The sequence below is a fragment of the Culex quinquefasciatus genome, chromosome 3 (genome assembly GCF_015732765.1).
Source record: "Culex quinquefasciatus strain JHB chromosome 3, VPISU_Cqui_1.0_pri_paternal, whole genome shotgun sequence".
Lineage (NCBI taxonomy): Eukaryota > Metazoa > Arthropoda > Insecta > Diptera > Culicidae > Culex > Culex quinquefasciatus.
In genome coordinates, this window is record NC_051863.1 from 90,786,439 (window position 1) to 90,802,686 (window position 16,248).

The 16,248-nt window shown below is 42.6% G+C and overlaps 2 protein-coding genes across 8 annotated transcripts in view; both read right to left on the bottom strand.

The window, feature by feature from the left end:
* Nucleotides 1-16,248, bottom strand: part of LOC6051347 (dynamin) — a 515,697-nt gene that overhangs the window by 86,483 nt on the left and 412,966 nt on the right. The window lies entirely within an intron of this gene.
* LOC6051345 (histone-lysine N-methyltransferase NSD2) lies at nt 9,611-11,609 on the bottom strand. 2 transcript variants are annotated; one of them, XM_038263314.1, is made up of 3 exons: nt 10,656-11,609; nt 10,124-10,592; nt 9,611-10,054 (listed from the first exon to the last, which is right to left on the bottom strand). In XM_038263314.1, exons 1-2 carry the CDS (start codon nt 10,695-10,697, stop codon nt 10,128-10,130), a joined length of 507 nt encoding a protein of 168 aa, XP_038119242.1. In that variant the 5' UTR covers nt 10,698-11,609; the 3' UTR covers nt 9,611-10,054; nt 10,124-10,127. The 2 variants fall into 2 exon arrangements, with proteins under 2 accessions (XP_038119242.1, XP_038119241.1); XM_038263313.1 differs by having other exon boundaries at nt 9,611-10,592.

Below are 16,248 nucleotides of genomic sequence, written 5' to 3' on the forward strand. Positions count from 1 at the left end.
TTCAAAAAAAAAGTTAAATTTTCGATTTTTTTTTTATTTGCCCACATGCATTAAAGTGGCGAATTTTTATATTCTTGCTCTGTCTATTTGATGCACGGAATGGCGGCTAATGCTATGTTATAGTTTCTGGCGAGGGGAATGACACTCCCGCGATGAGCTCGCGATTTAGCCTCGATGATCACGATTTCCCTCGATTAGACACGATGAGCGCGATTTGGTGCGATGAGCGCGATTTCATCGCGATGTGAGCGCGATTTGAAAAAATCTCACGATTTGAGCTGTCAAACTGCTCGAATGAGTTCGGCAACCATAAAATGACATTTCACGCTGACATTTGATTCGAGCAGTGAAAAAGCAAAACAAAAACATGAAACACGTGGGAAAATGATGGAGGACGATGACGGATTTTCTACCTACCCAAGAAGCGGATTGAATATTCCCGTGCGGAGGTCTTCCGTTTGTTGTGTTGTGGTACGATCCTGCATCCCCGCCGGGGTCCACGACCGCATCCAGTACGGCCACGAGCAGTGCCGCGAGTAGCCTGGTTTCCAGTGGATGTAGCGGTGGAAGCTCGGGAAGTAGTGCCGGAAGTAGCATTTCAAGCTCGGGTGGCGGTGGAGGAGACTGGTAGCAACAATAGAAGTTTGTCCGGCAGTACGGTTGGAGGAATTAGCAGCAGCAACAGGTACATGCATAAGAACTAACTCAATCAGCTAGTCCTGAACACGCATTGCCACCAGAAGGTCTTGCAGCGGATTGCGCAACGGTTCATATTGGATTCTCGCCGGATACGCCATCAATCCAGACAGATCGTCGTTGCCAACGCTCACTGGTAAAGGACTGCCCAACCGCGTGGAATCACGCATGCTCTGTCGCTGCGAACCCAGCGCCGTTCGAAGTACGTAACTAATATTCTCGCTCTTCTTCTTGTTTGCACACTTTTCAGATGCCGAACTGGCCGATCTGTCGTGAATCTTTTACGAGGTCACTTGTGACTTCCGGTCGGACCTACTGTCCACGCCTGAGTTTGTCCAGGTTCACCAGCCCGTTTCCAACATCATTCAGCACAAGGCTGGCAGCAGTTTATCGCCGTCGTGGTCGTTTGTCCAAACAACAAACAAGAGCTGGTGGAGCGCACGATATTGAAGCCGATTCGGACGAGCATCTGCAGATGTTTAACATTGATGACTCGGCGAACAAAACCATTGCGAAGTGCGTCGGCGGAATCTACCCCACGCTGGACGAACCGCTTGAGACGTTCAACCCGGAGGATGGTTCGGTGGTGGCGATAGACGACTCGCGGGAACGGCCTCCAACTACGAGTGGGGCAAGTGCGTTGACGAGGTAATCCACGCACTCGACGTCTGCACCGACATTCCGATTGCAACACTGTCAACACCACGGTCAAGACTGTAAGAATCTGCAGGCTTACATCGATTCGCACTACAAGGCCCACGCATCGTCCTGGCCGCAGCCAGTGGAATCAAACAAGGAGCCCTGCTTGAGCTGATCGAGTCTTACCTCGGGAAGGTAGGCAGCACCTTCGACGGAAAGGCTTCCGCTCTGACGCCGTGCCGATTCACCGATTCTGAAGTGCGCGACCGAGATGATTCGCTACTGGTGGCGCTCGTCATCATTGCCGTCTTGATTTGCGGCAGGACCAATCAAGACAATGTTCCGCTGATGGTCGCCAACACGCTGATTAGCGCGTGGTATCGCACGCAGAGTGGTGGCGCCAAAAACGCCGAGGACAACCTGTGCTTCTAGGAAATGAAACCGGCCTGTGGGGCATCTACATACTTCATGTGCGTTCCGCTCAATTACGAGGACATGGTGTTCCACTTGCAGAACGAGTGGATGCGTCTGGCACGATGGTTACCCACAGCGAAGTTGACCACACCGAGAACCTGCTCAAGACGAACAAGCTGCTGCAGCTGGACGGTACGACGCCGATCTTCGGAGACATTGCCAGATGCTATGCGACAACCACCGAATTCCGCTTCCATCTTCGACCGCTGTCCGGCCATCGCCGCCTTCGGCCCTTTCTGCCGCACATTATCACAAACATTTCAAACATGTTGAACCATTCAAACTGGAAGTAACGGCACGCCGCTCTGATAGTCGTCTCGACCGCTGGCTAGGGTTGCTACAAGCAGACGGACATCATGCGGGGCGTGCTCAAGTAATTGATGGATCCCATCCGAGAGTTCGTTACGCCGCCTGTAACCAGAGACGCATCGAGCTCTACAGGCTCAATAAAAACTCCTTACCTGCTCTGTATGGTAGAACAGAGCTAAGCTCTGTATGCAGCGAACAGAGCCAGCTCTGTATGGGGAAAATAATATTGATTTGCATATATCTCAAAAACGATAAGTTTTAGAAAGTTGACATGTTCTAGAAAGTTGCTGGTACCAAAGGTTCTATATTATTGTCTCAGACGTCATTACAATTTGGTTGATTTTAGTTGTGCAAAACAAGAAAAACTATTTATTTTCTAAGATACAAGGTATAGAATATTTTTGTTTTCGACAAAGTTGCTCAACTACCAAAAATGAACAACTCTCTCGAAGACACCAAAGCTCTATCTTCAATAGATACCGAAATAAAAATAAAAACTATTTTTATAATAAATACTGCTTGCGACAAACACAAAGCGACCGCATCGTAGGCGCAGGTAATATGAGGCATGTTTGGTAGAGATCTTCTGAAGTGAAAACTAGTATAGCAGAGTGTTCATAGAGAGTTTTTATGTTAAATGCTCTCGTCTGGATGGTTGAAAGAAATTTCAGATAAAATTATACAAATTTATAAAATTATATTCTTTTTATTGTACTGGTAAGTAATTAAGATTAGAAACAACAAAATTATTGCACAGCTATTTTTATGTTTGTCTTGACAAAACAAATGTTTAACAAAATTACAAGTTTTGTACAACAAATTAAGATAAAAACAATTTCAAATACGCAGGTTAAAAAAATAAAAACTAAATCTTCTAACAATTATTTTAATTTTATAAAAGAAAATCAGTTAACATAAGTTTAACCTTATAAAGATTTCAGGAAACTTTTCTATTTTATTTAATTCAACAGAAAAACTATATTTTTCAAGCAAGATAACCATTAGAAAGTTTTAAGCTCTAAATAATCTCTATGATATTTTTTACATTTTGTCACCTTTTTAAATAAAATAAGAAAATGAAATTAAATAGCAAAAACCAGTTTTTCTTTATTTCTCAAGCCAGGAAATCAGTGAAGAGTTTCAAGCTCTAAATGCTCTCTATGGAAATTTGCCATTTTATTACCTGTATTCTAAATATTTTTTTTATTTTTTCAAACAAAGGAAAGCAGTGAAGAGTTTTTAGCTCTAAATGCTCTCTATGGAAATTTGCCATTTAATTACCTGTATTCTAAATTTTTTTTTTTTACTTTTCAAATAAAGGAAAACAGTGAAGAGTTTTTAGCTCTAAATGCTCTCTATGGAAATTTACCATTTTATTACCTGTATTCTAAATATTTTTTTATTTTTCAAATAAAGGAAAGCAGTGAAGAGTTTTTAGCTCTAAATGCTCTCTATGGAAATTTACCATTTTATTACCTGTATTCTAAATACTTTTTTAATTTTTCAAACAAAGGAAAGCAGTGAAGAGTTTTTAGCTCTAAATGCTCTCTATGGAAATTTGCCATTTTATTACCTGTATTCTAAATATTTTTTTTATTTTTCAAATAAAGGAAAGCAGTGAATAGTTTTTAGCTCTAAATGCTCTCTATGGAAATTTGCCATTTTATTACCTGTATTCTAAATATTTTTTTTATTTTTCAAATAAAGGAAAGCAGTGAAGAGTTTTTAGCTCTAAATGCTCTCTATGGAAATTTACCATTTTATTACCTGTATTCTAAATACTTTTTTAATTTTTCAAACAAAGGAAAGCAGTGAATCGTGCAAGCAGTGGTGATGGGAAGGTGGATTTTTGTGGTGTTCTCTTTGTGTTATGTTCGTGTTCATGTTCGAGTCATGCATGCAGTGGGGGGTCATTGTGGTAATTGATATTTATTGCGCGTCAGTATCGTGCAAGCAGTGGTGATGGGAAGGAGGATTTTGTGGTGTTCTCTTTGTGTTATGTTCGTGTTCATGTTCGAGTCATGCATGCAGTGGGGGTCATTGTGGTAATTGATATTTATTGCGCGTCAGTATCGTGCAAGCAGTGGTGATGGGAAGGTGGATTTTTGTGGTGTTCTCTTTGTGTTATGTTCGTGTTCATGTTCGAGTCATGCATGCAGTGGGGGGTCATTGTGGTAATTGATATTTATTGCGCGTCAGTATCGTGCAAGCAGTGGTGATGGGAAGGAGGATTTTTGTGGTGTTCTCTTTGTGTTATGTTCGTGTTCATGTTCGAGTCATGCATGCAGTGGGGGGTCATTGTGGTAATTGATATTTATTGCGCGTCAGTATCGTGCAAGCAGTGGTGATGGGAAGGTGGTTTTTTGTGGTGTTCACTTTGTGCTATGTTCGTGTTCATGTTCGAGTCATGCATGCAGTGGGGGGTCATTGTGGTAATTAATATTATTGCGCGTCAGTATCGTGTGGGCAGCAGGGCCAGGAAGATGGTTTTATTATTGTGTTCGTTTTGTAATGTATTTGTATTAAAATCTAGCATGGCTTTTTGTGGTGATGGTATGGTTTTGGTGGTGGTGGTGATGGTGTTAAAAAACAAACGTTCAATTTACTAACATTGAGTCCAAAACCTCCCTACAAACATCTATACCACTAGGTGACGTAGAGATCTCTGCGCATTCTAGATAGATGTTTACTAACATACCTTCCAATCCCCGAGGTTAGCAAGGTACCGGCCAGGAGCCCTTATCTTACTGGATAGTATTACAGGCTCATCTAAAGAGGAAAACATGGTATCTCCCGTGTTGGAATATTGTAACCGGATGAGAGTCTAGTGCTATCATACGTTTAATTACAGTTAAACAGCAAGATAAGCGTTGTGCAGCCATCCGGAATTGTGCGACCTTTATTGCTAATGCTAATGCTAATGCTAAAAGGAAAGCAGTGAAGAGTTTTTAGCTCTAAATGCTCTCTATGGAAATTTGCCATTTTATTACCTGTATTCTAAATATTTTTTTATTTTTCAAATAAAGGAAAGCAGTGAAGAGTTTTTAGCTCTAAATGCTCTCTATGGAAATTTACCATTTTATTACCTGTATTCTAAATACTTTTTTAATTTTTCAAACAAAGGAAAGCAGTGAAGAGTTTTTAGCTCTAAATGCTCTCTATGGAAATTTGCCATTTTATTACCTGTATTCTAAATACTTTTTTAATTTTTTAAACAAAGGAAAGCAGTGAAGAGTTTTTAGCTCTAAATGCTCTCTATGGAAATTTGCCATTTTATTACCTGTATTCTAAATACTTTTTTAATTTTTCAAACAAAGGAAAGCAGTGAAGAGTTTTTAGCTCTAAATGCTCTCTATGGAAATTTGCCATTTTATTACCTGTATTCTAAATATGTTTTTATTTTTCAAACAAAGGAAAGCAGTGAAGAGTTTTTAGCTCTAAATGCTCTCTATGGAAATTTGCCATTTTATTACCTGTATTCTAAATATTTTTTTATTTTTCAAACAAAGGAAAGCAGTGAAGAGTTTTTAGCTCTAAATGCTCTCTATGGAAATTTGCCATTTTATTACCTGTATTCTAAATATGTTTTTATTTTTCAAACAAAGGAAAGCAGTGAAGAGTTTTTAGCTCTAAATGCTCTCTATGGAAATTTGCCATTTAATTACCTGTATTCTAAATATTTTTTTATTTTTCAAATAAAGGAAAGCAGTGAAGAGTTTTTAGCTCTAAATGCTCTCTATGGAAATTTAGCATTTTATTACCTGTATTCTAAATACTTTTTTAATTTTTCAAACAAAGGAAAGCAGTGAAGAGTTTTTAGCTCTAAATGCTCTCTATGGAAATTTGGCATTTTATTACCTGTATTCTAAATACTTTTTTAATTTTTCAAACAAAGGAAAGCAGTGAAGAGTTTTTAGCTCTCTATGGAAATTTAGCATTTTATTACCTGTATTCTAAATACTTTTTTAATTTTTCAAACAAAGGAAAGCAGTGAAGAGTTTTTAGCTCTAAATGCTCTCTATGGAAATTTGGCATTTTATTACCTGTATTCTAAATACTTTTAATTTTTCAAACAAAGGAAAGCAGTGAAGAGTTTTAGCTCTAAATGCTCTATGGAAATTTGCCATTTAATTACCTGTATTCTAAATATTTTTTTAATTTTTCAAATAAAGGAAAGCAGTGAAGAGTTTTTAGCTCTAAATGCTCTCTATGGAAATTTACCATTTTATTACCTGTATTCTAAATACTTTTTTAATTTTTCAAACAAAGGAAAGCAGTGAAGAGTTTTTAGCTCTAAATGCTCTCTATGGAAATTTAGTAAAAACATAATCGACAATAAAATATATTATCTATTTATTTTGTCCAACTTAAATTTAATTACATTATTCAACTCAATTGATGTTAAAATCTTGTAGTGAGAAAAAAAATAGCAAAATTTCCATAAAGAGCATTTAGAACAAAAAACTCTTCACTGATTTCCTGAAAAAAAAGAATACATGTAATAAAATGGCAAATTTCCATAGAGAGCATTTAGAGCTAAAAACTCTTCACTGCTTTCCTTTGTTTGAAAAATAAAAATATTTAGAATACAGGTAATAAAATGGCAAAATTCCATAGAGAGCATTTAGAGCTAAACACTTTTCATTGATTTCCTTTGCCTGATTTTTTTAAACAGGTAATAAAATGGCAAATATCCATAGAGAGCATTTATAGCTTCAAACTCTTCACTGCTTTCCTTTGTTTAAAAATAAAAAATATTTAGAATACAGGTAATAAAACGGCAAATTTCCATAGAGAGCATTTAGAGCTAAAACTCTTCACTGCTTTCCTTTATTTGAAAAATAAAAAAATATTTAGAATACAGGTAATAAAATGGCAAATTTCCATAGAGAGCGCATTTAGAGCTAAAAACTCTTCACTGCTTTCCTTTGTTTGAAAAATAAAAAAAATATTTAGAATACAGGTAATAAAATGGCAAATTTCCGTAGAGAGCATTTAGAGCTAAAAACTCTTCACTGCTTTCCTTTGTTTGAAAAATAAAAAAATATTTAGAATACAGGTAATAAAACGGCAAATTTCCATAGAGAGCATTTAGAGCTAAAAACTCTTCACTGCTTTCCTTTGTTTGAAAAATAAAAAAATATTTAGAATACAGGTAATAAAATGGCAAATTTCCATAGAGAGCATTTAGAGCTAAAAACTCTTCACTGCTTTCCTTTATTTGAAAAATAAAAAAAATATTTAGACTACAGGTAATAAAATGGCAAATTTCCATAGCTCTGTTCTACCATTTAGAGCTAAAAACTCTTCACTGCTTTCCTTTGTTTGAAAAATAAAAAATATTTAGAATACAGGTAATAAAATGGCAAATTTCCATAAAGAGCATTTAGAGCTTGAAACTCTTCACTGATTTCCTGGCTTGAGAAATAAAGAAAAACTGGTTTTTGCTATTTAATTTCATTTTCTTATTTTATTTAAAAAAGGTGACAAAATGTAAAAAAATATCATAGAGATTATTTAGAGCTTAAAACTTTCTCATGGTTATCTTGCTTGAAAAATATAGTTTTTTCTGTTGAATTAAATAAAATAGAAAAGTTTCCTGAAATCTTTATAAGGTTAAACTTATGTTAACTGATTTTTTTTATAAAATTAAAATAATTGTTAGAAGATTTAGTTTTTATTTTTTTAACTTGCGTATTTGAAATTTTTTTTTATCTTAATTTGTTGTACAAAACTTGTAATTTTGTTAAACATTTGTTTTGTCAAGACAAACATAAAAATAGCTGTGCAATAATTTTGTTGTTTCTAATCTTAATTACATACCAGTACAATAAAAAGAATATAATTTTATAAATTTGTATAATTTTATCTGAAATTTCTTTCAACCATCCAGACGAGAGCATTTAACATAAAAACTCTCTATGAACACTCTGCTATACTAGTTTTCACTTCAGACGATCTCTACCAAACATGCCTCATATTACCTGTGCCTACGATGCGGTCGCTTTGTGTTTGTCGCAAGCAGTATTTATTATAAAAATAGTTTTTATTTTTTTATTTCGGTATCTATTGAAGATAGAGCTTTGGTGTCTTCGAGAGAGTTGTTCATTTTTGGTAGTTGAGCAACTTTGTCGAAAACAAAAATATTCTATACCTTGTATCTTAGAAAATAAATAGTTTTTTCTTGTTTTGCACAACTAAAATCAACCAAATTGTAATGACGTCTGAGACAATAATATAGAACCTTTTGGTACCAGCAACTTTCTAGAACATGTCAACTTTCTAAAACTTATCGTTTTTGAGATATATGCAAATCAATATTATTTCTCCCCATACAGAGCTGGCTCTGTTAGCTGCATACAGAGCTTAGCTCTGTTCTACCATACAGAGCAGGTAAGGAGTTTTTATTGAGCCTGTAGAGCTCGATGCGTCTCTGCCTGTAACGCCATTGGTCAAACGGCCACCGACTTTGCGGCGGTCTTTGAGAAGAAGAAGAAGGGGACTCAACGACATTTGGTTTTCCCTTTCAGCGAAGCCGGTGAATATACGATTGTCAGTACCGTAAAATCTCGGGTCTCCCGGAAGTTAAGTGGCAAGAACACCTAACGGGATAATTACGATGGTCAGGAGTTTTGCAGTGTCATCTATTATTTCCCCTTTATTATTCAACAAGCACTTGTTTGGAAGGAAACAAGTTAAAGGATAACTAGAATGGATTCGCGCAACTTCAACATGAGCGAGGCAGCTACTTCCGGTCCCAGATCAGGGTTGGTTAATGAGAACGGTTTAATTTACAGCGAGCGTGTTATGTTGAGTGAAGTAAAACATGACTACCAACGATTTTGAGTGTCTTTTAATCTAAGCTTTGTGGTCTGGGGCAACTGCGCCAAATCGCACCGTAAGCGACTCCAGGTGAAGCAGAACAAGCTGCTCAAGATGGTGCACAACTTGAACCCGTGGTACCCGACCGACGATCTACACGAGCTGGCCGGCGTCGACACCATCGACGCAAGCATCGAAAAAGCAACGAGAACCTTCAGGACTTCCTGTGGGATGTCAACGAATCCGCTCATCGAAGCACTCCTCCGTCAACAACTGTGATATTAGTCTTAAGCCAAACATAGATCTAGGGTTTTTTCTCAAAATTTATTTTCCCTAAAAGAGCATGCAGCTAGCAACATCTAAACTTAGAAACATGTACCCTCCCTGTAAAGGCTAATGAATTGATCTCAGTTGAAAGGTTCTCCAAATCTCTGAATTGCAAATGTAACATCCTGGAGCAGAACTGTTAAATTCTAATAAACACCAATTAATCTAAGCTTCCAGAAAACTGCGGCTGCGGCGAGTGAAATGTGAGGTTATGAGAAATTATCGAGAAAAGTGGGGGCTCAGAGACTAACGGGATCTTTCCGCTAGAATATCCGCGGTGGTAAGAACTGCGAAGATTCCTCGATAGGATTGTTTGGATCAGAAGTTAAACAGCCAGATGATAAAAAAGGACATTCTCCCACCGAAGCTCAGGAGGCTACCGGAGTAGCTCCACCGATTGCGGCTGCAACTGCCGCAGCGTTTTAAATTTATTTCGATAACATTTACATTTTTTTATATTCTTTTGTTACGGTTCACACAACTTAGTAACATAGGTTGGTTTCTTCGTGAACGTTTAATGGTCAACCCTTGGCAAGGTAGAATTCTTTCCACGATGGATCCGCAAGGTACTTTTCCGCTGACGTGGGTCACTGTTGGCGTTTGAGCACTTGAGCAGGTAACCCACGTTGCAATCTGCACCTGCAAGTCGCGCAAGACCGTTGTAGCCTCCTCAATCCGGTTCTCCGTCCCTTGGCTGACGATCAGCCTGGAACACTTGTCCGCACCACAGTGGCAGATCTTCTGGTCGTCGAAGTTCTCAAAATTGTAGTTAAGATGAGCTTTTAGCCTTGGCGGAGTAAAGAGTAAGAAGAGTTAGTTATAGAAAATGTTTGAAGCGGGATTTTGAAAAACTTACCGCCTCAAGGACTGAGGGCAAACAGCCCCACGGATTGGCTTCCGCCGACCTTCCAAAGCAGCGTCTCGCAGTAGGGCTCGCACCAAGGCTCGCACGAGCGGTTGATGAACCGGGCCAAGTTGCCCTTGGGCTCCGCGTCGATCGTCAACTCCGAGTCCACCGTCATGAAATAGTAATTTTTGCCCTGTTGCTCCTGCTTTTGTTTTATCCGCCGCGTTAACTCCCCGTTGTTGATCCCCTCTCGGACTTTACCACAAACAGACCCTGGTGCATCTTCCTGAGCGACCAGTTCCAACCCTTGTTGGGTATCCGTTTGTACTATGTACTTCCGTTTGAAACACTGGTTCTGGTGAATTTCGCCTGCTGGACAAGTCTTCAAATTGCACTCCAAGAGCAGCGCCCGGTTGATGCAGTTCGAGTGTAACCCGCACGGGTCCTTGTCCAACAATTTGCCCTCACAGATCGAGTCCTACTGTTGGAATAGAATAGATATAACATTTGATACGGAAATCCAACCCCTCGACAAACTCACCTCCTCGTCTCTGGCCGCGCTGGACTTGATGTTGACGTACATCGGCGGTTTAAAGCTCAAATCGTCCGGGGCAGATTCCTGGGCGTAAGATTTTTCTGCCTGCAGCTGCTTGAAACCCTGCCGTGCCACGCGCAGCCTCGTTGTATCGCTCCATCATGCCCGACCGCTTTCTATCCGTCACGCTGTCCGCGTCGACCTCGTGATAGAGGTAGATTCGCCTCCGATTGATCCAGCCAAGGTCGTGCGTGCCGAAGAAGCGCACGTAAACGTCCGTTTGCTTGTGTTGCCGCCGGAACAACACGTCCGAGACCGCTGGAGGGGGAATCGTGAGCGCGGGTCAGAACTTGAACACGGAACATTTGGCCCAGACTATTTCGTCGTACAGAATCATTCGGCCGGATTCGAATTTTTCACAGATGTAGCGACCTTCCGGCGGAGTCACTCGAGGTGGAAGGCCGTCAGGCAGGTTTCGCCGGTTTCACAGCAGATGAGACCTTGCAGCTTAGGAAAAACCAGTTACACCGAAGTGTCACCACCTCTCGGGGTGCAGGATCTAGCTCATACCAGGTGAAAAAGTTCCGGTTGAACCTCGAACTGAACACCTTGTCGAACGCGAAAAAATCTTCAAGAGCAGCTGCCGCAATCCGTCCCGAAACAACGAAGAATTTCGGTTTATTTACTTTTTCGGACTGCTCGAATCAATAAAAATAAACATTTCAACAGTGCGGCCAGTTTCATGGAAAACTGCTAGAACGATTTTTTTATGGCAACTCTGACTGCATGAATGTAAATTTTCATTCGAGCACAATCTGAACACGATGAGCACGATGAGCGCGATCTGGCGCGATTTGGCGCGATGAGGGAAAAACGACCGCAATGAAGGTACGATGAACAAGAATGAAGGAATTTGACGCGATTTGGCGCGATTTTATTCAAATCGCGAAGTGTCATCCCCCTCGGTTTCTGGTTTACTTTCAACCCCTCTCCCCTTTCTCTTGAGTTAAAATCAATCGTCAAATGTCGGCTGCTAGACGAGGAGACGAAGCAGAAGGGTTTGGGCGTCGATTCGCTCACCGCCGGGAACGAGGCCGCTGCTTTCTCCGGAATGAAGATGCAGAAGAAGATCCGCTGCTTCAGCTGCAAAAAGGAAGGCCACAAGAGTGTAGACTGCACGGAGAAAAAGAAGAAGAAACAACAGTACTACCAAAAACAACACGGTGCGAAAGCAAACGTTGCCGGCACGAGTGAGCGGAACAGTGTTTGTTTTGTGGGCGTGAGCGGCGGCGAGCCGCAGAAAGTGCAGCGGCGGGTATAGTGGTTCCTTGACTCCGGGGCGTCGGACCATCTGGCGCGAGAGAAAGAGTTGTTCGTCGAGCTGCACAAACTGCCCAAACCGATCGAGATTGCTGTGGCCAAGGACGGGGAGTTTATTGTGGCCGAACACGCTGGCACTGTGAAGATGTTTTCTGTTGTGGGTGGCCGGTCCGTCGAGTGCATTGTGCAAGATGTCCTTTTTGTTCCGCAACTGCGCTACAACTTGTTTTCCGTGGTACGGATCGAGAAAGCCGGGATGCGGGTTGTTTTCGACGGTGGTAAAGCGCTGATTTACCGCGGCGACGAAATTGTTGTGTGTGGTGCTCGACATGATAAGCTGTACGAGCTGGATTTTCGTCCTTTCGATTGCGAGAAGTCGCTGTTGTCTTGTGGCCGCGTTCAGAGTGATTCTGTGTTGTGGCACCGTCGATTTGGCCACCTCAACGAGAGAAGTTTGACAGATCTCGCGCGAAACGACATGGTGTCAGGGCTGACACTGACAGTCGACAAAGGAGTCGACCAAACGATTGTCTGCCAGTCGTGCATCGAAGACGATTGGAGTCACTTTACCGTCGTGTTCCTGATGCGATCGAAGGACGAAGTGCTGGGCTGTTTCGAGCAGTACGAGACGCTGGCCACGGCGAAGTTCCAGGCGAAGGTTTCCCGTTTGCGGTGCGACAACGGTGGCGAGTACACCGGCCGGCGTTTCAAGCAGTTTTGCGGTACGAAGGGGATCCAGATCGAGTTCACCGTTCCGTACACACCGGAACAGAACGGGACGAGCGAGCGCATGAACCGGACGCTGGTCGAAAAGGCCAGGACAATGCTGCTGGATTCGGGACTGGACAAGCGTTTCTGGGGGCAAGCGTTGCGAACGGCGGCATATTTGCTGAACAGAAGTCCTACCAGCGCAGTTGTTTACAAACAAACACCGTTCGAACTTTGGGAGAAGAAAAAGCCGGACGTTTCGAAGCTGCGAGTTTTTGGGTGCGAAACGTTTGTACATGTGCCGAAGGAACTCCGGAAGAAGCTGGACCCGAAGTCTTGGCGTGGTTTCCTGGTCGGTTACGCTGCGAACGGGTATCTGGTCTGGGATCCGGTCAACAAACGAATTGTCACTGCTCGAGATGTGGATTTTGTCGAAGCCAAAACGACCGTGAAGAAGAACGACCAGCATGAAGTGGAGCAGTTCGTGGTGTGCCCGATTCCTGACGAAGCTGAAGAACCTGTCGCCCCTGTCGCGCCGGCCGAGCGCGAAGGAGAAGAAGAAGTGACGTACGATGAAGAGTTCGGCAGTTTCGACGACGACGAAGAAGCTGACGGCGATCAAAAAGAACCGGACGCGGGAGGAGTTCCCGCCGCAGAAGAAGGTCCTGTCCGAGAAGATCCTGAAGTCGGCGCTGACGCTGATCCAGGTAGACCGCCGAGGGATCGTACAGCTCCATCCTGGCATCGTGATTACGATATGGATTACGCTGGTTTCGCCTTGTGTGCTGCAAGTTTCCTTGACAACATTCCACAGACGATTGCTGAGCTGAAGAAACGGGACGACTGGTGCAGATGAAAATCTGCCATTGACGAGGAGATCGATTCGTTGGGGCGCAATAAAACTTGGACCTTGACGAAACTCCCCGCTGGTCGCACGCCGGTCACCTGCAAGTGGGTGTTTCGTGTGAAACGCGGTGACGGAGTTGTGGCCGACAAATACAAGGCGAGACTGGTGGCTAGAGGCTTCAGCCAGAAGGTGGGATTCGACTACACGGAAACGTACTCCCCGGTGGCGAAGCTGGACACGCTGCGGCTGGTGTTGGCGCTGGCACACCGGCAAGAGATGCACGTTCACCAGATGGACGTAAAGACGGCGTTTTTGAACGGGATCCTGCACGAAGAAATCTATATGACGCAGCCTGACGGGTTTCAGCAGGGGAAGGACCTCGTTTGCCGACTGCATCGCTCGCTGTACGGGCTCAAACAAGCGTCGAGGGCGTGGAACGAGCGTTTCGACGAGTTCATCCAGAAGCTTAAGTTCGTCCGTAGTCCTAACGACCAGTACCTGTACGTTCGAGGAACCGGAAGAGAGCAGATCATAGTAGTACTGTATGTTGATGACATTTTGGTTGTTGGGTCGTCGCTGAAGCTGGTGAAGGTCGTGAAAAAGTACTTAAACGGAGAATTCGAGATGACGGACGCCGGCGAGGTGGGACAGTTTCTTGGATTGACCATCGATCGGCAGCCAGGGTCATGCGAATCAGTCAGCGGCGGTATTTCGAGAGTTTGCTGCAACGGTTCGGCATGATGGAGTGCAAACCGACGTCGACGCCGATGGAGAATCGTTTGCGACTGGAGAAGGGAGTTGAAGCGCAGCGTACCACCAAACCGTACAGAGAACTAATTGGCTGTTTGATGTACGCGGCACTCACCACGAGGCCGGACCTGTCTGCTGCAGTAAACTACTTTAGCCAGTTCCAGGCATGCCCGAATGATGAGCATTGGATCCACCTTAAACGGGTGCTCAGGTACGTCAAAGGAACGCTGGATGTCGGGCTTGTCTATCGGATCGAGAAGGAGGCGCCGTTGCTGGAAGTCTTCTGTGACGCTGACTGGGCGAACGACGTGGTCGAAGCTGAACTGAACTGGATGGTGCGGGTGCTCCGCGACTTGGGATTGAAGCCGGACGGGCCGATTCCCCTGCACGAGGACAATCAATCAACAATTCGGATTGCTGAGGATGCGCGTGATCACGGGAGGCTTAAGCACATCGACACGAAGTTTCATTTCTTGCGAGATTTGATCAACGAGGGAGTGTTGGAGCTAAAGTTCGTGCGTTCTTCGGCACAGCAGGCCGACATGATGACCAAGGGCCTTCCGGCGACTTCCTTCAGGGAGTTGTGCACGAAGATCGGGCTTGGACGGTGCTGTGGTTGAGCAGGGGTGTTGAGATGGCAACCACTGCCTTTACCTTTGCGCGCTACTGCGCCAACAGAACTGTCAGCAGCTGTTCCTGTTTACTTTATTTACAATAAAATCTTAGTCTTTTAACAACCGCTCTAAACGTAACACACGTGTTTTAATTATCCTCCTGTAAGCCATCCGAACCTCTTTTACCCCCCTCCCTCTCCAAATAAAAAAAAAACGATGTTTGGGGTGTTTTAGAATTTTAGACGGTTTATTGAGCATGAGCATGAGCATGAGAGATCACCCATGGTTGCCCCTCCGTTGCTGAACAGAACCGTAATATCCTTTCAGCACTACTGATTATAGGCTTCGACGATCTAGTGGTGTTTCCCTTATCAACAGCATGTATGAATGCGCTGAAAAGATAAAACACCATGATTGCTAAAGCTAGATCAGTTGCGAATATGTAACAGTCATTGGCCACCAACGGCGCCCGCCATGTCAGTTTGTAGACCTCGATTTTAAGGGACGGGAATGTTAGTTAGCGCAGGTTGCTACTAGGGCAGCTGATTTACTCTGTGCTTACACCCCACAAGCGCCAGGAACCTGAAAACTTGTTAGTAGGATAGGGTGTTTGGTAAGGATTCATCATAGAAGATGATGATGCGACCCAAAATCATAGTGTTTGTTGAAAGATGTTATATATTATTCTCAAGGCAAACAATCGGATGCTGCGGATGAGACATTTCCCGTTTATCGGTTGTTAAATTTTAAATGAAATGGTCTAGTCTTAGACAGCCGGCTGTGGAAAGATAGAACCAAAATCATTTGTAATTAAAGAATGAAGGATTAAACAATGTAACTTTTAACTTGAGATGATTTTACGAGTTTTAAATGATTGATGTTTAGTGAGGTACTGATTAACGGTGCGAACGACGAGTTGATGATGATGATGATGATGGCCCTCCACTAACCCCCGCCCATGGGATTACATGAAGTTTATTTATCTTGTTAGATATTGTTGTAATTTAACTATGTTTTTGATTATTTATTTATGTATTTATTCTCTTGTTTTAAACCATGCGCGTCCATCAAAAAAACCTTTATTTCTTTAACATTGCATTGAACAGGGACCATCTGGGTATTGAGATTATTTCCCCCCGCCCCATCTCACACACATATGAGTCCATTCAAGGGTTTTACCGCGCCCAGAGTCGCGTTGCTTTTGATCAATTTGTCATATGAGGCCCAGAGACGTTTGTTCTCGTGTACCCAAAGAGACGTGTACCGTTATACGGATGCCGACTGTCATAACGTGCCTCCTTCACAGCAACCCTCTAGGGATTTAACACACGTGCAATGATTCACTCATCATCATCTGGAA

Coding starts and splice junctions, on each gene's coding strand:
- LOC6051345 (XM_038263314.1), bottom strand. CDS start 10,697: ATGTACGTCAACATCAAGTCCAGCGCGGCCAGAGACGAGGAG. Junction 10,593..10,655: donor GCGCGGCCAGAGACGAGGAG/GTGAGTTTGTCG, acceptor TTCCAACAGTAG/GACTCGATCTGTGAGGGCAA.